This window comes from Cyrtonyx montezumae, unplaced genomic scaffold (genome assembly GCF_038088225.1).
Source record: "Cyrtonyx montezumae isolate F1298 unplaced genomic scaffold, pur_monq_1.0 scaffold_1, whole genome shotgun sequence".
Classification (NCBI taxonomy): domain Eukaryota; kingdom Metazoa; phylum Chordata; class Aves; order Galliformes; family Odontophoridae; genus Cyrtonyx; species Cyrtonyx montezumae.
This window is the reverse complement of record NW_027071825.1, coordinates 15,192,111-15,215,825: the sequence shown is the minus strand read 5'-3', so window position 1 is coordinate 15,215,825 and position 23,715 is coordinate 15,192,111. Positions and strand designations below refer to the sequence as shown.

Sequence of the window (23,715 nt, the reverse complement as noted above, 5' to 3'; positions counted from 1 at the left end):
GTAACATTAAGATTGCCTGTGATCAAAAATTACCATGAATCTTATGAAATTTTAATAAAATGGTGGGTCTTAACTTCATGGGAGTGGATGTAAGTTTTACCGCTGGATTGCTTATAGGAAGAACAAGTTTCAGCCTGGCTCCCATTGCTCATGTGAGATCTTCTGAAGCTGCAGAGGAGTGGTTTGTTTTCCCTGCACCATCATGATCACTAGAGCAAACACAGGAGCACCCTTGACCGGGTGGGTGGCCAGGGCAGGGGGGCCTCCCTTTTCTATAGCAGCTCATGTTTGTACTAGATCAGAACTGAATTTTCTCTTACAGAAGTGTGGTATCAGAGTTTTGCTGAAGTCTTTTGATCTGTGGTTCACCTGGTGGTAGTTAAACATCAACCCTTAAGTAAAACATTCCCTGTCAAAAATGGAGCATGCGGCAACAAAAGGCTATAGCTGGCATAGCTACACCACCTATCCTAAAAGTACAAGTAAAACTGACAAATGCTTTTTTAAAATTCATGTAACCAGTGCAACTGTATCTGTAGGAAGAATTTGCCAACTTAACATCATTTAAAACAAAGAAATATGACGCATTATGGAAAGGAAATGCACCATTGTACCACCGATAGCATTGACATTTGCATGCTTTTCCTTTTAAAACTGCTGAATTATGGAAAGGCAGCAGTCCTTGTCAAAACTCTGAGCTGGTATCCTTCAAACTCAGTGTCTTTTCAGTGTGTTGTGCTGCAGCGTTAGCCAGTAGAAGTCTGAAACAGCTGAGCTCTTCTCTTTCCTGTTGAACAGTGTGAGAAGAATTGCAGTGACTTCACCAGGTCCTGTGTTGGATCCTTTCTTTGCTTTCATTTGTATTAAATTACTTTTATTTAATTTCCAACTTCTGTTGAGTTAGACTGTCACAAGCTCTTGTTTGTTCCTCAGAATAAAAATAGTACTACTTAAGGATCCATTTAAAGGGGTCGTTTAAATGTTACTTTCTTCTACAAAAGTAATTCTAATAATTTAAAAATAATAATCTGGATGTGTGAGATACATAGCAAGGGTCACCTTCAGACTCTTACCAATTCCAGTAGAACAAATATTATGGTACAAACTGCCACCACCATGTTCTGACTCAGTGACAGCTTTTATGTGTGTCTTGTGTCTGGCGGGAAGATAAATTACTCATCTCATTTAATATTCTTTCTTGGGGACTGTTTCAAAGCATACAAAACACATGTGAGGCCCCACAGCCTGCTGACTCCACTGCAAAGCTATTTTACATCTAGTAAGTTCCAGGATAGTGACTGTTTTCCAAATAATGCTGTACTTTACTGATCGTACTTGAAAACATAAGTTAGTGTCGTGGTGCCAAGTCACTTCAAAAGTTTTGCTGTAAGATTTCTTGCTACGCCATGTGCAGGGCTGTTATGTACCTTGTTGAAAGGGAAAAGACTCACTGAAGTATCTAGTTCCAGGGAAGTAACGTGGCAAGAAAGTTCCTGTGAGCCTGCAGCATAAGCATCCTTACTCCTTTAGAGCTAAGCTATTATTCTGTGGCCAGTGTGACAGAATGCAGTCTGCCTGTTTTTGTCTTGTTTGGCTGTTCTGAAAGAATCTGAAGGTTTTTCTACTGCAAAAGATGACGGTTGGCACTGCCCATCATCCCTGAGATCCTCTCTGTGTCCCCCTCTGCTGGCCGTGCTGAGGGTGCTCGATCTTCTTCAGGCAAGTTGTGGGACACATGTCAAACTCTTACCTTAGAGCAAGTTGGATTTCAGCGCCTGTGTGGTCTTATGAAGGCAACCTGCTTTAGCATGGAGTTGGACTAGGTGATTTCCAGAGGTTCTTTCCATCTCTTAGTGTTCTGTGACACAATTCTGTAATTGTTTTAGATGTGCATGTGAGCATTTAAAGTTTCTATGAAACTTGAGCTCTGAGATTCTTCTCTCAGACAGCAGTGACATTTCAGTATGTGCCTTATACAGGCTGTTAATGTTGGGCATCCTTTCCCCAGTTTCCTTTTTTAAAGATGACAACAAAGTAAAAGCCAGTAATATTAAATGAGGTGAAGAGCTATTGTGATTTCTTACAGAGGCCATCTCAGTTCTCCTGTATCTGATGCTGGCCTGGGAGTATTTGCTGTACTCATATCCTGGACTTGGATTATTTTCAAATTATTAATAGTTTTGCAAATGTGTTTAACAGTGAACTGCCTATGTGCATGCTCTTTTTGGTTACAGTTAACCAGCAGATGGTTGGTGCATTAACAAAATGTAGGCTGTTAACTCTTGCAGAACCACGTCTGTATTTCTCTGATGTCCTTGTCAGAACTATACAGAGCACAGAACAGTGAACATGCACTTAAAAGAGGAAGGAATGATGAGAGTAAAATGAATTTTTTTTTTTGTATTTTGGGTGGGAAGAAGAAGACTCAAGAAGCAGGACTTGATTTTTTCCTAGGTAGAAGATTGAGCGGTGGCATTTGTTAAGGGACTTCTTAAACAAAGCTTTACCACAAGGGAGAAGGAAAGAGACGTTAGAGATTTTGTTCAAGGTACCTGACTGATACAGCAAATGGTCTCTTGAGAGAGATTGCTCAATTGAAGAAAATTACCTGCTCATTGAGAATGATGGGTTTTTTTGTTTGTTTGTTTCCTGTAGGGGTTTATTTCATTTCTAGTGGAGGGCAGAGAAGAACATCAGGAAGGGCAATTAATGTTTCATTTTACAACTGAACTCTTTTATGATATTGTGTTGATTTTCAAAAATCTCAGTGCTGGGAAATTTCCATCAAAATTCATGTTTTAGATAATGAAAACCATCCAGTGGTGTTGCTTTTTCTCATCAACGATTGAGTGTAGGATATATATGGCCAAATCTTTTTGCATGTGGCTGCCATCTGCATGAGCCAGATTACTCCCTATGAATCAGGCACACAATATGTGTGCTCTCTGTTCTGTATAAAGATCTGCTCCCAAGTTGTTTAGAGTCATCCTTTCTCACTCTCCATTTAGTCTTTCCTCTGGCAAATCTCCCACAGACCTCATCTGGATTGTTGCCTGATTAAGGACTAAGAGCTTGACCTTGTGAGATAATAAAACCCCAGCATCCCCACAAGGATCCACAGATTTCAATGGGAGTTGAAGGCAGTGTGTGCTGCTAAAGTGTTCAGCGTATATGCTGGGTTTAAGGTAATGATTTCAGCACTTGGCTGAGTTACAGTACACATACTTGTTGGCCTTAACTTGATTAAGCTGCAAGTATATTGCCGTTATTTTAATCCTCTGCGGAAAGGAAAACACGTGGTCTTCCTGTGGATTTTGTGGCTTATTTAGAATGAATTTTCATTTTCTGAATGTGTATGTTGAGATGTTCCTCAGCAGAGAATTCCAGTTTATTGGTGTAGTACTCTTGGAGCTGTTTTCCTAAAAGCAAGATCCAAGAGAGCAGATTTCCTTTGTGAAGTTGAGGCCATTAAGTTCTAAGTTCTAGGAAGGGTTGTAACTTCAACTCTTACTGCACACAGCCTTCCAGAATGATTCACTGTTTCCTTAAAAGATTCCGGTATCTCCACGTTTTTGTGGAAAAACAAAAGAACACAAAGCTAATTATCACATCCTGGAAGAAAACACATTACAGCATTAGGCTATATAGTAAGATAATGAGCACCAACTGGGTACTGACCTTCAGCTGTTTGTTTGACTTGATGTTGACAGTGTGTACTACCCCAAACATGGACTTCCCATTAAAAAAAAAAAAAGAGAAAAACAAACTCCCCAAGGAATCTCACAGTTTAGAACAGGGAAAGAAATATTGAAATTCTTATACGATCTCCTAATTAGTTTTTAAGTAAAAAAAAAAAAAATACAGTTTAATTTGCAGATAACTTAATGTAAGAAAAAATAGGTTTTACTGTTGTAATACCGGTAGTTGCTTTCTCTGAGTTCTACTGCACTAGGCATAACAAGGGGCCTGAAACTCAGTATTAAGGTGGCAAGAGAGAATCCTTAAGACAGAAGTTTCTTGAGTTGAATACTAGAGTAAAGCTTCAGGATGCTTTCTAAGCATTTTTTGATGCATATAATTGTTTTTATTCTTTAAATCCTGTAATTGGTTTCATATGGTGTAGTCTCTGGTCAAATGAGATAACACTTGTCTGTTAAAACGTGTCACACTTATCTTCCTGCAGTGTGGACTTCTGTTGAGATGATCCGGTGACGCATGAGGTTTATGCAGATAGAAATATCTGTGTTTGGATGCTCACAAATCAAGAGACAAAATGGATATCCTTTTGCTAAGGCCCAAGCGATGCCCACTCTAAAAAGATTATCATGAAAAAAAGTAGAAAACAAGGACTGGCAGAGTTGCTTGAACATGCAACAGGGTGTTGAAGATGATATGAATCGATAAATTTGCATTCATTAATTTTTTTTTTGTAGTAGCTCAAGGAAGTAAAAAGAAGATTTGAGTGGGGAGAAAAGAAGGAAGACATTTGGAAGAAGAGGAACGGTGTGTCTCTTTGTCTTTTTCCTGGTAACTGTTAAGGAATAACTTCCCAGTTAGGATTTTCCTTAAATCATACTGAGGTTTTGATTTCAGTAATTAGTGAGTCTGTCGCTTCCCATTTGTTGTGGTTTTGTATTTTGTGGCTATTCTGCTATGTTAAGGGAGTAGAAGACCAGGCAGGGCCCAAGACTCACAAACTACTGCAGAACTCTGGCCAGGCATTGTATGGTTTCATATTCCCATCTTCAGTTTCTTTTCCATTATGCCTGTTTTTTGGTCGTGGATTATTTATTTATTTATGTTGTGGTAAGCTGTGATTAACTGTGAAGTGGTCTTTTTCACATAAAGTATTCAAAGAGAACATACTGTGTTAGCTAAGTAGAGTTGATTTGAGCTGTCATTTAAAAGCCACTGAGTTATTTGCCTAAGGACAAACTCACTCTTTGAACTGCTAAATTTCTTTGGCTTATAAATTAATGGTAGTAATGTTAACAGATTATAAAAGGGGAAAATGTGTTCGTGGTGTCACGCTAGTGCAAACCATTTGTCTTGCATGCAAAGTTGCCCTTTAAATGATAGTTACACATTTAGAAAACCTACATTTGTTTTGCCGGAGTGAAACATTTCAGAAGTTTCAGATCCCTGAATCACTGAAAGAAACCACACTGAAAAATGCTTCTTGTAGGCTTATAGATCGATCTGTCTTTTTTTGGTTCAGAGCATCTTGTTTTAAGATAACTGTTATTATGGCAGTGCTGAATTCTGATGAAATGGCTTGTGGACTAGTGGAGGGTTGGTTGTTTTTCACACTTGAGTATTAGCTTAGGAACTGTGTTTAATAAGTAACATCCCATTTTACACAGAGCCTGTTATCAGAGTGTGGTGCAAGCACTGAGCTTGTTAATGCTCAGGTATTGCTGCTGTGACTTCTGGTAGCCCCTTCGTGTGGAGGATCAGAAGAGGGATTTCAGAGGTCACTTGACCTCTTTGCTTGTATTCCACTCATCCTGTTGAGTCAGCCTTATTAGAGGACAAGGTTCAGCTTCTTCCCATTTTGGAAGGAAAACACAAAGACAGTCTACTTTACTTAACGCTGATCCAAAAACAGTTGGCTTTAAGAGCAGATCTATTTATTTGTCTGAATATTGATAGCTTTATAGAAAATCATTTATAGAATATCAGAAGAAAAAAAAAACAAAACAAACAAAGCCAAAACAACATGCACTTAGATATTATACCAAACAAACTGTATTAAATCATCTTGTGCTGTAAAACAAAGAGTGGAAATGGATGTGACTTTTGTCATTTTGATTCTGTGCTGATGATTGAGACTTTCTGGTCTGCGTTTATGTTGTCTGTGACTGACTGCCTCTGTGTGCTGCAGGCTGCTGTCTGTGCTGCCAGTATCTGGCAGGCTGTGGTCACTTTAGCATTATCCTACAGGCAGTCAGGCAGAAGGGATGCAGGCGATGTGCAGATACAGAGACATGTGGTAGTTGTAAAATCTGCATCTTCTCAAAATCATCAATTTTGTCATATTAAAGACTGCTGTAATGTGGTAATTAAAATCTGTGAATCAAACAGGTTTGACTCACATTCTGTTTAATCAGAACAGTAATTGTAACTGTCTGATCCTCTTTTTTAGCTTATTTTTAATAGTGTCTGCCTTCTTCCTGCCACCCTGAAAGCTGCAGGTAGAACCAGCTTTGTCTGGGGGCTGATGAGATGAAGGGATCTGACGGTGTTTTCTGTCTCCTCAAAAAGATATAGTCTGAATATAGTTTGTTTGGCTTCTTCAACAGGAGTAAGTAATTTTATGGTATCAGAAGGACTGTACCATGGGATCCAAAATATCTCAATGACTGCAGTTACAAAATATTCATTTACTGAAAGACTAAAACCACTCCAACTTCAGACTTCTCCCACTTCTGGTCTATTACTGCTACATCCCACTTCTGGTCTATTACTGCTACATCTAAGATGATCTTTGCCGTGTAACTGTAAGCTGTTTCCAGGAACTTAAGGCAGGAAATGAGGAGGAGGAGAGGGACATGCTGAAAGGTGCTGTGGTTACCACTGAAGGAGGTGGCAGCCTCAGCCTGCTGTCTGCCTGAGATGCTAACAGTGAGCTTGCAGGAATGCTGGGGTGGGGAGCAGTAGCGGCCTTGGGACATGACTACAAAGTCCAGCTGTCATAGAGAGTAGGTTTAGTAATGCTGAGGGAAGTGCACAGCATCACTTCAGGAAAAGCTTTCATGCTCAAAACCAGAAGTCTCCTGTGTGCTTTTTAAAAGTGGAACAAACACCATTATATGACTTTTGACTGCTCTCATTTGCACTATAATTTAATTGAAAACATTGGTGTGATAGCTATGGAGAATATATATTATATACCTTAGCAATCCTTTGCATGAAGCCTGTTTAGTAATCAGGGCACGTGCTAAGCTGTTGTTAATTGTATTCTCCATTTAAATTGAGTCAAAACTGCAAAGTGAAAATGCGTGGGGGCTTCTGACAGTGGTGTTGTGTGTTGCTTGTACTGATCATGGACTGTGGGGAAAATGTATTTGCCCAGTCAGCAGATCTTCTAAAAAAAACAGTATCTCTTTCTAGGATGGTCTTTTTTGCATTCAGTCTGTGGTTTTGTGGGTACCTTCAAGTGTACTGGCTTGAATGCCTGCTGCCCAGACAGGACAGCCCTTTCTGCATGTGGCCCAGGGCTGCAGACCAGCCTCCCACCCGGGAGTGGAAGCCAGCCTATGTGTTCTTTGAGCCTTCCTCCCTGCCATTCAGTGCATTACAACCCAACAGAAACCTGCTTAGTCTCTTTATTGCTAGGTTAGTTTCCTTTAATTTTTTTGTTCATTAAATCAGCGCATGGGGGAAACAGGTCTGACCATCAAAATGGGCATAAGGTAGCTGGGAAGTGTTGGTGGGAAGAAGAGATGGAATGAATGAGACATGCTGGTTTTGACTATGGTGAGATGTTGGATGGTTCATCATGTCTCATAAACCTATAGCATTAAGTTTCAGTGGTTTTGCATTCCTCTGTACACTGGTAGCTGTGTACGTATAGATTTGTCAGATCTGCCATCCCATGAGTGATTTCTCATTAGAGTCTTTCCCTGTCATCCTATGCAAGTGGAAGAGCATCCTGTGTATGTGAGGTGCAGAGCCTTCCTCGTTTATCTGCACCTGGATGCCAAGTCCAGCATTTGCCACCCATCAGCTGGCCGTCCTGTACCAGGGCCTGTGCTTCCCAGCATGACTCAGCTCATACCCCTGCTCCAGTTCCTGGTGTTCAGCTGCTGCCTCAGCCTCCCACTTTACCTTGTTTGCAGCCAAGCTGCTGTGCCCATGGGATGTGTGGTGTGAGGGCTCACATGTCTGGGGCGCAAAGAAATGTCCATGTTCTGGATTTTTGCAGACAGTTGCTTTTTTAAATTGTTTTTTAGTGTCTGTCTTCTAAATTTTCACCTTAAGGAAATGTACAGTAGATTAGATTTTTGAATTTCAAGCACAAATTAGAAGTAGTTATAAAAGATGACAGTAACTGTACAGCATGTGCAAGCACACGCCCTATTCTTCATTATTAAAATTGTGTTAGGGTCATCCTTTTCCATGGGTGTCTGAAGTTTGCTGTTTTGTGTGCTTTTGAATATACTAAGCCAGATCCCTGCTGTTTGCTGTCTTGAAGAGTTTTCATGGTTTTGCTGATCTTTGAGGGCCACCATGGCTGCAATCAGCCAACGCAGTTTGTGATCACATGGTTAAAAAGTGATGACTTATGGGGATTAGACTGCAAGGGTAACAGACTGTGGTAACTTTATGACAGTTTGTATCTCTGCTTTAAGGGTGCTTCTGTTTTAAACACAAAATGCAGCTGCAAGTTTCAGTTGCTCTTGTGCTTTTAATTATTTATTTATCTATTAATATGTTTTCCCTCCAATAAGAGAAAGAAACTTTTAAGTATTTTGAGGAGAGGAGGATTTGTTTTCCTTAACATCATGACATGGATCAGTTTTCAAGGTTTGTGCAGTGAGACGTTTAGCAATACTGAACACATCCTTTAAGGGTCAGCTGTAGGAATTCAGCCTTCAACTGAACTCACAGTCTTGTTATTTTTAATTAGGAAAGGACTGGTGCTCTTTAAGTTTTGGAGCAGTCTTTCCCCCAGCCTATGTGTTTTTTGTTTTTCTTTTCTTCCCTTTGGTATTTGCTGTTTCTGAGGCCCTTCTTTAATCTTTCCTGATATCCTTGAGGTGGATCTCATCAACCATCAGATAAGGCTTTGGATGTAATAGGCTCATTTCACTGCATTGTATCGTCTCTTAGACAACCAACATAGTGCCTCATGTTTTGGGGCAAAAGAAGAGCTGTGTATATAGTTCCAAATTGAAGCTGATAGGGTTGATGTGTGTGACCACTTGGGTTTCTGAAAAACTATCACAAGGTTTTGGTCTGAATTTAAAGAAGAAAACAAAACAAACAAACCAAAATCCTTCCTCACCTTCATAGTAAGATTGTAGAACATATTAACTTGCTATTATTATGTATTTTGATACCTTTGTCTCTACCTATGGATGCTTCCTGCGATGAGATACCAAATTATATTGGTCGCTGGTTCATCACAAAAAGGTAATTCTTCTGCTCCTCTTCATGATATGGTATCAAAGCAAGACTGCAGCCCATGGTAATGGCTTGAATTTTATTGTCAGTTTCTACATTATTCAACATTTGTCTTGGTTTGAAAATCATCAGAACTTGTATCAGTGTTTTCAAAAGTGTTCAAGAGCATACAAAGAACTGAAGTATATATCTGCAATTTAAATAGGTAACGTTTTGCTGAGAGAGACTCATTTGCTTGGATAGGCCTGAACTACTGAGGTCTGATCTAGAATTTCTTGTGTGTTTGTGCATAGTATCTGATGATGCATGAATTCCTGTGTGTCTGATCATGAAAGTAAGATTCTTTTTCTTGAAGCTGACTTTATGAAGTCTGGAATTTCTTTCTCTGTTATGTTTAATTTATTCATTTTCAGTAATACAGTAGCAATAGCAGTGTGAGTAGGATGGTTGGAAGAGTTCCTATACCATTTATTAAAAATATAGTGGTTTTGAACCCTGTTTTTGCTCTAAGCAGGCATTTAATCTTTATAGGTGTTTTCCTTTTTTTTTTTGTTTTGTTTTTCCTTTTGGCCTCAATATGGAGCTCTAATGTAAACCAAGCCAAATGCTTCCTGTCGTTGTCTGATTTAAAAAAAAAAAAAGTACTTCCATTCATTGTTTCCATGCAACTTCCTATCCTTTATACAGTAAGAAGGAATAAATCTGTGACAGTTTATGGGCTATCTCTGGGGAAAGAGACTTTCACAACAAAACGTTACATGTTGTTTGGAATAATGAGCAAGGAATGCTAGAAATGTTGGGTTTTTTTTTTACTCATTTCTTCATCTTTTTATAATAATGGCTCTGGAGATAACTTAATTATAAGGGGTAAAACTGAATACTACATTTGATTTTTCAGCCTGTTAAGATGAAATATTTTCTGGCAGTTCAGGTTTTATATCTTGATACAAGTATTGATGAAATTCAGGCTTTTCTAAAATGCAGGCATGTCTGGAGGGAAACCATGCCTTTGATTAATTTTTGCAGCTGTTGAGAAAAGATAGGTGCTCCATAGGACCTGAGTATGTAAGAGTATCACCTATATTTGTATTTTAGACCAGTTGATGGGAGCTTGTCTCTTTACTGCTGCTTGAGGATAATTACAGGAGAAACTCAGCAACTCTATCTGAAAAAGTGGTGGACTGCAAAAGTGGTGGACTGATTTGGTATGGAAAATAGAAGATATAATTCCAAGGTTTATTTAAGTGAATGTCAACGCATTCATGCTGTTCTGTTTATACAGGTTAGAAGATGCTCTTACATGAGAGGTGTGTTTTCCAAATATTTGAGTGAAGGGATGAAAGCGAGTATGTGTACATGTGTGTATGCATTAAGTGTAGAAAAATACTAGAGAAGTAGTCCAGTAAGCCATGTTTTGTGGCAAATCTCAAGAAGTTAGGCCTCTGTCAGTACCTTTGGTTGGGAATAAGTGCAGCAGAAGTTATGAAAAATGCAGCTCTTTGATAAAGCAATACTTTGTGTTGCAGTACATCTGCTTTGAAAGGCTTCTTTGTTTTATAGGTACAGATGTTTGCTTTCTGAGATTGTCTCATGCGCTGGAATGTCTTAAAATTGTGATTAGCAGATGTTAAACCAAATAGACTTCTCAATCTTTGCATTTTCTGTTTACTTAGCTTAATACGTGTCTTATTTAGACACCTGGGGTTTTATTTAGTAAACAAGGTACTGACTATTTGACATCAGTTAGCATTGCCTTGCTTGTGCAGTTATCAAAGTGAGTTTTGCTTTATAGATTTGACTGTTTCAATTTTTCATAAATTGAAATACTTTGAGTATTTAGGTATAATTCTACTTTTGTAAGTAGCAGTACATTGCTACAGAAGTTGAGTTTGATTAGATAGTTAACTTCTCCAATTTAATGTGCATTAATTTTACATCCTGATAAGTACAAAATGTTGTTAGATATTTGTTTGTAAGAAAGTGGAAGAAAGTTTTCACTGCTTATAAGACATAATTAAAAATTTTACATCAGTGAAAAAATATGAGAACCATGCATGTAGCAAGTGATGCTTGGTCACCTCTGATTCAGCAGAGATGAGCCTCACGCTTTTACCAGTGCTCAGGAACAATGGAAATGGAGATTTTTTCCATTACATTTTCTAGAGAGGCATAAGAGAAGAAAAAACAGCTATTGGAGCGTATACCAAACATAACTGCAACCCCAAAATGGTATGGGACCGTTCATCTGTAGATCTAAGTGACTGGGAATGGTCAGACAGAAGACACTAGATAGGCTTGATTTTCTAGATATTTGTTATGCATGAACAGCAGGAAAATAAAAGATCAATATACATTGCAGATAGGGTAATTTAATATGTTGATATATTGAAATGGCAAAATAGTTGGGTCCATATGTAGCATTTATCTGGAACAGAATTGGTGATAGTGAAATGGGTCTTAATTCTGGAGTGATAACTGTTGATTAGAACTGTTGAGAGCACATAGAGAGTCCTGATTGCATGTAGCTTTTACAGTAGAATTCAGTGTTAAGTTGGAATATTATCTTCCAGAAGATAGGTCTTTTTCCCTTGGAGGAAGAGAGAAAGAACATGAGTGCATGAAATGGAACATTAGCAGACTTTGGGCATTGGAATAGGGAACCTCTGTTCTTGCACATTTTTAATATTTGTACATTTTTAACTCTATCTACAACCAAATGTTGCCATCTGTATTGAATATTTCTTAACAATATACTTATCTTCTCCGTTCAAGTTTTATAGCTCACTAATATAAATAGATACATGTGGAGCCTGAGGTTTTTGGGACCCTCTACTAACCCATTTGCAGTTCTTTTTTCTTTTGATTTTTATTCTTTCAAAATGGCCACAGTTTGTCCATGAACCTTTCCCTTGTAATTTTAAACCTTTCCTATTTGCTCTTGTATGTAATGCAGTCAAAAGTTGTTCTACCATCAAAAATACCTTTTTTTCTTATTTTCTTACAAGAAGACAACACTAGATATGGCAATAAAAAGACTCCCTGAAAACTAAGTATGTGAAGGTATCAAGCTTTGTGTACAACAGCTATACTGTCTTTGTGTTTTCAGTACTATGTCTATATATATAGACATATATATATATATATATATATATATATGTCTTAATATATATATATATTATATATATATCTTTTATATATATATATATATATATATATATATTAAGACTCTTTAAGCAACTCAACTGAATGTCAAGGCTTCACTGGATATTTAGCAAATGAGATAGTGGTAAATGGGGCCACTTCCATGACCAGTAATTCTATTGATCCTAAGAGAGATATCACTTGTTGAGATGGGACTCTCATTAGTTTTTTGTCTTGTGGTACTATTCAACTTACCAGCAATTAATCGTTTTTCAATGTATTCTCCAGCTCTACTGGAAGGTTTTGGGGTGAATGATGAGTCTTTCTAGTAGTTCCTCAGCCCTTAATATGTGGTGTGAAAACAGAATCATCTTGGACTCTTGAGAGAAGATGTGAGGTTGTGTGTGGGAGGTTCAGGTTGTATTTACACTTGCAAATTCTTGTTTGCGTCAATCCTTGTGTATTTTTTTTTTTTTTTGTATCAAAGATACCTCAGTGAAGAATCCCTTATGAGGAAAAAGGATGTGTAGGTGTTAACATAACTTCATATAGAATAGTGGTGCTTCATCTGTGCAGCTGTATCTTTCAGAAATTACTGGTAATGGTTTTAATAAGAGGTTATTACTAAGCCTGCTTAGGTGCACTGCAATTAATTTTAAGCTTTTCAGTTCCAGAGAAAATGACTTTTAATCCTCTTGTTTTTCAGAACTTTGCTGTCATTCAAAACTAGGTTTGAGGATCCTGTCTCTTTCCTCCTTATCCCAGTTGTCATTGTGACTAGTTAATGTAAGAAATGCCCTTCAATTAACCTTCTCCAAAAGAGCTTCTGTGGAAGTCTGGCATTTGGGCATACTGAAATCACTGCTCTAATAGCTGGCCTCCTCTAAGGAGGCCACTTTTCAATGTTAAATGTGATGATTTTCTAGCTGGATCTACAGTAATTTATATTGCTCTGTACCTGACAGCACAGAAATCCCTGGTGTTTCTCAAGTCTGGATTTGGATTTTTTGTCTTTATTTATAATGACTAGATGTGTTATAGCCACATTCAAAAATTAATTAGGTTAAACCTCTAGTTCTACTGAAGAGTGTTATATCCCATTGGTGTGTCTTGCGTTCTCTTGCGTGATATATGGCCGCCATGCTAATGTGCTCTTGAACCCACAGCAGAGATTCGTGTTATATTCAGGAACTGATCACGCTTTTTAACTGACAACAATATAGAAATCTCCATGGAAATATACATAATAAATGCTAATGTAATTTCTTTGAATAAAATCCATCATAGCTCTAAGCTAGTTTTAGGTTGTATCATCCCCCTTTGCTACTTACTGTGTACTCCCCTATGTAGTATTCACTCCCTTTTCTGCTACTTTCTTGGAGCACATGTTACTCATTAGTAACACAGATCATATGGGAAACAAGAATGTTGAAACTGTTTTGAATACATTCCAGATGTTCATATCTAACAAGGTTGGCTCTGCATTAAGATTTTCTTAAAAGTCTTATTAATTGGAAGTGGAAAATAATACTGAACAGTTCCCTAAAACTCTAAATTCACTAATATTTGCCATCATAAAGCACATTTTCAGTAATTAGTTCTTATAAAACTACCTAACCTGCTTTCCTTCTTCAAAAGACTTTGCAGGCATTAAGCAATTAATGTGTAATTGCTATAAGAGCCAGGATTTACTAACTGAATACGTTGATTGAATAAATATGTAGTCCAACAAAAGGCAAATGATGACTGCACATTACATTGTATTCTCAGGAGAACAAGAAATAAATCTTGCTTGTAGTCTTGCAAACTAGAGAAAATGAATTAAGTAGCTTTCTAGCCATAGGAAAGTGGTGTGGCAGGAGGACAAGGGGAAGATCAGCAGGAGGGGTATGAGAGGAGCCAAGAAGAGTGGCAGCAGTTAATTTGGAGAAAAGAGAGCTCCTGCTACAGTGACAGTGCCTTGGACTGTCATGAGAGAAGACCTGCTGATGCAGTAGGTAGTGATGGAAAGAAATGTTACTGAGTGGTGAGCAGGTAGCTCAGGCAGCATTGTAAAAAGAGACTAAGATAAGGCATAAATGGAGGGAAGGTGGCAGAAAAACCTGACTCACATCATGTACAGACTGAGCGTTGGTGGACTTTGTGATACAGCACTACTGCCAGCACATTTAAGAGAACATTCCTGAATTTTGAGCTCCTAGGAAGATCCCAGAAAGAGTGTGGATCTGTGACGTTGCTACACAAGCATCTATGCAAAACTTAGGAGAAATGCAGTGTCTAGTGTAAGCCTCTCTTACTTACCCCACCATAAATTCCTGTACTTGGATAATCTGACAGCGTATGTGGTTGGAATACAGTGGAGCTAGACTTCAGTAGCCATTCTGATCTCTGGTTCAACTTTCAGTGGCTGCCTTTTGTTTGCTAACTAAAATGGACTGAAAGCATCTCTGTTGGAAGAAATTATCTGCCTTTGCCCCGTCTCCTTTCCAGAAATGTTGGTTTCTTACACATAACTACTCAGACAAACTGTGATTTAAGGGAATGGTGTACTGAGCTGACAGAAGTCACAGAGAATCAAAGAGAAAATGTTGACACATGCATATAGTGGCAGCGCTGGAAGTATAATTGCTCAAAGGTGCAAAGGGGAAGGGAGGAGGACATGCAAGAAGGTTAGGAGATCATTTAGGGGCCTGGAGGTAAGGTGACCACTTTGTTGCAGTGATGGTGGGTAGTTCTCAGTGTTGGGCATGCTGTTTGTCTGCTGAGGAGGCCTGTTGTGTCTGTCATGCATTGAGGCCTGCCCTATGCTGGCAGGCCTGGAGCCAACTTGTGTGCGGGAGTCATGGGGCCATGCTCGTGTGGCCGGGGACGTAGGGCAGCCAGCCCTGCAAGGGCTGGTATGCTGCTCGGGTGAGCTGCCAGCAGGGTTACAAGTGTTCTGCAGGATTTCTGGCTCACCTCCAGCTTGGATGGAGCACAGGCAGTGTGGGCATGCCTCCGTCTGCCTGTCATTGTGTAGATAAGCCCTGCTGCACGTGGTTATCCAGGATGTGAGCTGCTACTCCCTCTGTGAGTGTTTCCATTTTGCAAAGAGAGCAGCCTGCCATGCAGATCGCTTGCTTAGTGTGTGCCTGGGAATGCCAGAGAGGGAGGACATTACAGAAAGCTCAGGGCCATGTAAATTCACACCTGTTCTTATTGGTTGCTGTCATCTTCGTGTAGATGAGCCCTGCAGAGATGGGGAAGAATCCACATAACCTCCTCTAGTGTGGTAAATGTATATTGAATAAAGACCAGCTGGGGTGGAGGTTTGGTATGTGTACTAGTCAGAAAGGGATCAAATGCCAAGAGGGAGGTATTAGCTTATTCTCCTGAACCTTTGCAAAGTAAAGTGTGTGTTTTTTGTCAGCAGCTCCATTTCCATCCTGTTCCAAGTCTTACAGGTTTTTATTCCTGTTCCAGACCTTCTAATCTCTCTGTCCTTTTCATAGAGGCTACTATCTTGCCCCTTACTTTTCTTGAACCTCTCCCCCATGCTGCTATTCTTTCTTTTTTGGTGTGTTTATATTTATGTAAATTTTCTCTTTCCCTTTTTTTTCCTCTGTTGTGGTTGAAGCATCTTTACAAATGTCAACTCCATGCTGGTCTGCAAGAAAGGCAATTCAAAACACAACTGCTTCTTGGCTCTCAGTGTGTTCCCTAGACCAAGAAATGCACATATTTAGAAATTCTTTTTTATGTCCGGACTGTTTAATAACTTGTTCTGCTGCAGGACTTGTGCATCAGTGGTTGGGCTAATTGATCTGCATTTGTACATCAGGAAAATGTGTCCTTGTTGCTGGTAATACTTCTATTACAAATCTCTGAATGTTTCTTCAACTGTTAACAAATAGCAATAGTCTGTTTTATTTTTATTTTTTTTTTAACTGAATGTCATTGCTTGGACTGCTCTCATCTTACATGCTTATTCTTAAAAGAGAATAAAAAGACAAACCTGCAATCCCCCACACAAACAGTCAGTGCTAAGACCAAGCTCCTCATACAGAGAGCAGGAAATTTGTTTATCTTCTGCACCCCAAGCACAGGCATCTGTAATTTATGCCTGGAGCACTGTCTTTAACAACTGCTCCTGTTTTTTGGGAGCTGGCAGGATACAGCATGCACCAATGGGACTCAGGAGTGGCCCCTTCTGCAGGACAAGGCATGCATAACCCAAGGTGCTGCAGAAATATCACTGTTCTCAGCAGCCTTGCTTTTTCTAAAAAGCTCTTTTAAGGTGCATTTAAACGTTTCTCTTTTAAACATTATCTAATGCTAGCTAGATAGCTGGATGTAGACTTCACAGAAACAGAAAGAGCTCTGCTATTTGATCACTTGAGGATTTTATTTTACTGTGAACTTTCTATTGCCGTTACTAATAATATATATATATTTTTTTTAAAGAAACATTTTACTTTAATTGTAGTTGTATGCCAGCCGGAGAAAACGGGGTTCTGCTTTATGGTTCTCCTTTATATGGTGCAACTTCTGAGCTGACCAGTTTGTCTAATTCTTGTCTGACTGGTGCAGATTAGGGGTTAAGCCAATTGTCGTTCTCCTGTGACCTCCTGAATCCAAAACATACTGTATCTGTAACTGTCAGGGGTGTGTTTGAGCCATTTTGGAAAAGCAAGGCTGCTTTTCATAAATATTTGTCTTGCTTCAGTTTCCTGAGATATAGTTCAAATGTAAACTGCTCTGTATGTTTCAGCTTTTGCTCTATCTTACTGTATCACATCGCACTGTCTCACATACTATACAAGAGTACAGCACTGTGTCATGCTCTGGTGATTATTTAAAAGGGCGTACACTCTGTTTTGGACTAGATATCTGTTATCAGTGTAGATAATTGCTGTCAGACACAAAATAGGCTCAGTAAACAAACATTTTATCATGTGATAAGCATCTGTTTTGTCCAGTGTATTCGAAGGATGTTCACCATAAATCAGCAGTGCTTCAAAAGCAACAAATGCAACTTGCCCAAATCCTTCCTGCTGGAATTACATTGTACTAGAGATTATATAACAATGAAAAGTTATACATAGTTCCATTTTTCAGTGTTTGGAGATAACAGTGTTTGGCATAAACAAATAATTTGTATCTAAGACTAACCAATTCCTCTTAACCACCATAACTGCTTTTTTTCTCCTTCAGGGAATTTTTGTCATCTTTTTTTTTTTTTCCCCTCCCTTAATTTCCTTTCTGATAATGACAACAATTTTAAAGAATGTATTTTAAGTTTAGATTTTCAGAGAGAGAAATAAAATCACAATTTTGCATATTCAGGAGAATATGCTAAATTAAAATTTGTTCATAACATGGGTAATGAACTTGATATCTCTGTTCGTGTTCCCACTGGTTTTGTGACCAAAAGGGACTTCATTATTCGACAAATGTAATCTATGAATTGCTTTTTTTTCTCTAAATGATGCACATCTGTCTCTTCCCTTGCAGGTCCTGTGCCAAGGAGTGAGTGTGTGCTATCTCCTGTTAACAATTCGCACCCAGTCCATGCTTTACTGGAGAGTTTCACAGTCTTATCTGGCTGTGCAAGCCGAGGCACAACAGGCCTACCACAAGAGGTGCATGTTCTCAATCTCAGAAATCCTGAGGAAGGTCTTGACCATCATGAAAGAGAGGTAAAGAAGTAATTGTTTTCTTCCAGATCTATGACTAAAAGTGTGTCTGCAAATGAATTGTTCTAAGTTTATTTTCTGAATTGTGAATATCTAGACTATAAGAAGAAGCACGTGCTGTTTGCACTGATATGGTCCACATATGCTTTGCATGTCATAAGAGTAAACCACTTCCATACCCAGTCATTCTCTCCATCACCTTTCACGACCACGAAGTATAGTTTAAAAAGCTAGTGGGGTGGGCAAAGGAAATAAGAAACAGATTGGGATCTACAAGGGGCCTTTGCAGAATTGGCTGTCTTCAAAGCCACATAATTTACCTAAATGTGTTGTAAATTAACATGAATGCCTTTGGATCTTTGCCATGACCACTATAAACAAATACTGAAGTTCAGATTCCTTTTAGCCCTGTAATACATCCTTAGTGCTTCACTGAGTGGGGAATGCTGAGCAGATGGCAAGTGTTGCTGACTGTGATAGTTCTTAAGTACAGTCCAATTACTTATTTATATACATTGCACTTGGAGAGACTGGCTAGAACTTCAGCTGCTCTGGAAGCAACAGCAAGAGAAGAAAATTTTTGATGTTAACTTCTGTAGTACTGTTGTTTACTATCAAAACCAAGTGCTGAAGTAAAAAGAAAACACTGTATGCCACAACAGCTGAGTTTCTTACTTCATGTTCCTGCAGTTATTATACACACACAAATCCTGAGCACTGTTTCCCGTGAGAGCAGCTTGTGTGTACACAATTAGTAGAATTAGTGATGAAAGGTGCTCCATGATATGGAAGCTTAGCAAAAGACAGTCTAAATCGGTTCTGGAAGAACTTGTAAGTGAAATCTTTTATAGTGTGTTCAATTCAGGCAGATACTCTTGGCCGTAATCAGTCTTTCCTCTGACTTCAATAGTGGCCTTGTTGGGTTTGTACAGTATTTAGCTCAGTGTTCACTGCATACATCTGTGGAACTTCAGCTGTTGTATACATTTTTGGCATTTATACTCCCCGAAAGGTCTGGTGTATAATTAAAAAAAAAAAAAGAATTTATTGTTTAATTCAACAGGCATTTTATTGGTTGCCCTTAATAAAAAATGTCCATCTACTTCAGTTCAACTGTCATAGAATGAATAGAAAAATAATTTTTTGCAAATCTGAGAATGAGGAGTAGAGACTTTGTTGTTGTTGTCTTAAAGTTTTTAAGGCACTGGGTTGTTGTGAATGACTATACCTACCTTTTTTCAGGCAGCTTTTTGGGAATGAAAAACTGTTTGAAGTTGAAATCAGTGCAATGGAGTTTCTTATGGAAACTAAAAAGCTTCATGTAGTTCTCCTGTGCATTTTTCAGTGCCTCTCTTGTCACCCAGGAACTCTTAAATTGATTGGCAAGTTTTAGACAAATTTACTCTGATGTGTAGGTCTCACAAGGTAATCACAAGTTCTGCTGAAAATACGTAGAAGAGTGCCCTTGCTGTAGGAACCTGACAGTGTTCACTGTAACTTCTTAGTGACCAAAGGGTGCCCTAATGTGAGATGAAATACAATACAGCTGGAGTTCACATCTTCCAAGGGGCCAGAATGAATCAACTGCAAGGCTTAAATTTGCACGAAACTAAATGTTACCATGTTTTGATACTCTTAGCATGAATTGCGTGGCAGCGCGGTTTCTGCAGTTGTGCACGCACAGCATGAAGTAGAGTCACATACACACAAGGCTGCAGGCTGTGCTAGTACTAATTGTCTTGACAGAATGGTAGAAGATTTAAAAGTTTGGCTTTGCATAAAGATTTGTTATTGTCTAGCGGAAGGACACTGCGTGTGCCTGTTCTAACATACTTATGTTATGAAAGCAGTTGGCTCAAACTGTCTTTTCTGTATACTTCTCTGGTGTACTAAAGTGATGGGTATAGAATATATTCCACAATTTGTAGCCCTTAGCCACCTCCTCCCAACTGTTTTCCAGTTGCAGTGCTCAGAGATCAATGCTGTGAAAATGAATGGGAAGTTCCAGCAGGGCTTGCTGGTGACAGTGCAGCACAAGAGAGTGTACACAACTTCAAAAGATCAGATTCTATTTGTAGGATCAGAGTCTGAAAACAAAAAGTGAATACCTTTTCCATTTTTGTCTTGAAGTAGAATTTCCCATCACCTGAAGTTAAATTAATTTCACTTACCAGATGAGGTTTTTCCTGTTGCCTGCAAATACTGATAGCGAAGGTAGAAAGATGTTATATGGTATAGCTAATATGCTCCAGCATAAAGATAGGTGGTTTTTTTTTTTGTTTGCTTTTACAGTACACTAGCTAGAATCTGCAGCATCAAAATTATTTTAAATAAATTAGTCATTCATTCGGCAGTTGCCTGAAGTGCTGGTAACATGGAATGCGAGGTCTGAAAGTCTCTTAAGTTGAGGGCTTGCTTTAGGGGAGAAGTGGGGCTGGGTTGTTTTGAACCTGTCCTGTGCTAGATGCTGTGGAATTACACGCCTCTTACATCCTGGAAGGAGTGTGAATTTCCTATAGCAAATTCTTTAGACAATTCATGCATTAAACTTGCAAAGTCATCCTTGTTCTCTTGAATGTGCAGCATATGTGTTTAGTTAATTTAACTTTCTTAGCACTTGTGTACAATAGACAGAAAACAAACATTCCCAAACTTAAACTTAGGAAGGGTGGCTGATGTAGGGGGAGGGGCATGATGGAGGAACATGTTCCTCTGTGTGAAGAACATGTGAAGACTTCTATTCTTAATGATTAGTAAAGTTTGGCTGCTTTTTTCTTCCCTGGAAGCAGAAAAAGAAATAGCTAGACCCTAAGAGTGCAAGTGCAAATCTAAAGTGATAACTTAGCACTTTCAGGTTATGGCTGACATCCTGTAAATATAAGGTTATATAATGAAATGCTGCAATCATCTCTCTGATCTCCAAGGAATTTATTTGTATTTTACTTTGTTAATCTTGGTCAATATAATGTCTTGTTTACTGAGACTGTCAAGACATTTTCTTCGAGAAAAAAACCTGAAAGTTTCACTCTTTTCGGAGTATTTCTTAGATATGTCTTTTATGGCACTTCATATTGGCTGTGCTTTATCATAGGAAATAGAATACGGGTGCATGTAATAGCCACAACTGTTTTTATTGAGCTTGGCATGAAAAATGCAAGCCTTCTTTGTTTATTTTATTCGATCAAATATTCCTGGGGAAATGAGTGCATGTGTGCATTTCTCTACTGACCTGGGGCTCAGCTGAAAGCCAGAACTGCTGAACACTTACAGGAACTTTCTCCGTGGCTTTTGGTGTCTCTACTGCTCAAGTTTCCTAGTTTTCGGAAGAGCTTGCTTTTACATGAGGCTATTCATTCTGAGATAGAGTTGTTGTTTTTGAAGGCAGCTGTGTTTCTAGCAATTTACACCAGAAAAGAAATGCGTAGAAAAACTTTTAAGATTAAAGTCACTTATTAAACAAATATGTTATCAAGTCTTAAATTAATGTGGGATTCTTTTTATTCTTATAAGAATATCAACTGACATTATTTTATTCAAAGTCTGTTGAGTTTTCCTGATCTGCTTCAGGCATGCAGTCATAACTGAAATAGTTAAAGGCGGAGCAGGGGAATGTAAAATTATTCTCATGTGAGTACTTAGGATTTGAATACATGTGACTACACGGAATCAGAATTCCTGGCAACAGATTCACTATTGTTTTCTTGACATCCTCATCCTCAATAGCTTTAAGATGTTATGCCTGATACAGATGTTTAACATGTGTTATGTGAGATGAAGGCAGGAAAAGCAAGGAATCGTCTTTATTTTTATAATTGTGATTAACACTTTGGAGGTTGTAGTAATTCCAGACTTTCTTCTCAGTGTTGAGAGTGTTCTCATTCCCAGAGTGGCAGTCTCTGCAGAAACAGCAGGGCAAACATTATTTTGGTGTTACAACTTTCATGGTAATTCTCTTAATTTCAAATGCTTGGATAAATCACCTTGTTCCCTTTTTCACACTTCCTCTTGGTAGTACTTCTTAACTTTCATTTCTCTCCCTGCATGATTAATAGATTGTGATTATTTCTGTCCTCTGGGCTTTAGGTTTTATTTTTATGACTTTCAAAGCAAGGTTCCTTAGATTACTCAAATTAGACAATAACTGTGTGCCATGGCTGTATTGGTGGAAATATTTGTTTCATGCTCAGGCACCCAGAGATCTGAGGGCGGCCTTGAGAAAGAGCTCTAATGAAGGGGATATCACCCAGGCCTTGAATTCTTGGCAATAACACAGGAAGGGAATTCAAGGTTTGTTATTTGACAGGGTAGTTAACAGAGTTTGTGCTACTCAGTCATCTCTTTCATTTCACCTTATGCTTATTTCTTCTTCTAAAAATGCATTTCTATAAAACAGGTTTTGATTTAGTGGCAATCAAATGTCAATGGGTGTTTTAGACTTAATATCTCAGACACAGTAAAACTGAATTTCTTTTCTACTGTGCTTTTTAGTGCTGAGCTCTCAGCATTAGTGTGACCAAATACTCTGAAACTGTCAAAATGATGGGCTGATTTTATTTGAATTTTTGAAGCACTTGGCAGCATGGACTTAAAAACTTTCTGACAACCTCTTCTTCCTAATTCAATTCTCATTTGTACTCTTCCAAATTGAAAGAATTGGACTATTATCCTCTGCAATACCGAAACTCATACTGAGTCATAAGGCAGAGATATAAGAAAGTTGTTTTACTCCTGTGAGATTAAACTAGACCACAGTTTTCACTATCACCATTAATGCTGTGTTTGTGCACTGCCATATCACCTGGCTATACAGATGTGATATTTCTGGTAAGCTGATCAGAGTATGTGGTACAGAATTCAGGCTGGGAAATACAGGGCACGTTGCTTGGTTTGCCATGCTGCTTCCATCTGCCCTATGCTCATTAGCTGTGGTACAGTGTGAAGCTTCTGCTGCTGCATTTGGGCATGTTTGGTGGCTCTTGTAGGCCAGAGGCCTTTGTTTTGAAGAAAAATACTTCCTGTTCTAGAAGAAACTTTCATAGATAAACACAAAACACTGTGCCTGTGTTTCTGCAAAAGACCTCAGCACTGCAAGGGCATTGGCTGAGTATACCTCTCCATTTTCTGCTTTGCTTTGCTGTGATAAAGAATATCTAACTATGACAGCAAACACAGCAAGAGGAAGTGCAAAGATACATGGGGTTATGAAGCAGGCATGGAATGGAATACCTACAGTGAGATGGCCTGAGAGAGGAGTGGTGCTGCCCAGACTGTCTGGCGGGTAGGAAGAGGTGGAAAAAGAGATGTTCAGTTTCTCTGGGGATGGAGAAGTCAGAGTTGAGACTTAGATGAGAGGAAGAGTAACTTTAGAAGTAAAGCACCTTGTTTCAAACATGAGAAAGAAAATCCTAAAGAGAAGATTACAGCATGGAGGAAGTTTGGTGAGGGTCTGGGCTGAGCTCATTTAGCTTTGCAGGTCAACCAACAAAAGGGAGTCTTTCATGAAAGAGTCTAACACCTATGGTCGTCTATCTAGCTGGTTCAGTACTGAAAGTTGACAGATCCCAGACTAACTTGGGAAGTGACTTTTGCCATTTGAGAAGATCCTGCTCTGTGCCTCCTGGGCTTGACTTAGTTTTACTGTGGTGTGTTTGCCAGACTGCTCACAGCAGCTTTCACAGCTGTCAAGGTATTTAGTGAGGTTGTATATCTTCTACCTGCAAGAAGCGGTATTTGCTTTTGTTCTGCACATTTTTTTGGACCACCTTCAACA

The 23,715-nt window shown here is 38.8% G+C and overlaps 1 protein-coding gene across 2 annotated transcripts in view; it reads left to right on the top strand.

The window, feature by feature from the left end:
* Nucleotides 1–23,715, top strand: part of TGFBR3 (transforming growth factor beta receptor 3) — a 108,773-nt gene that overhangs the window by 24,023 nt on the left and 61,035 nt on the right. For both annotated transcript variants that reach the window (XM_065741474.1, XM_065741464.1), the window contains exon 3: nt 17,764–17,948. In XM_065741474.1, coding sequence (XP_065597546.1) covers nt 17,764–17,948 — 185 coding nt within the window. The remainder of the gene's footprint in view (nt 1–17,763; nt 17,949–23,715) is intronic.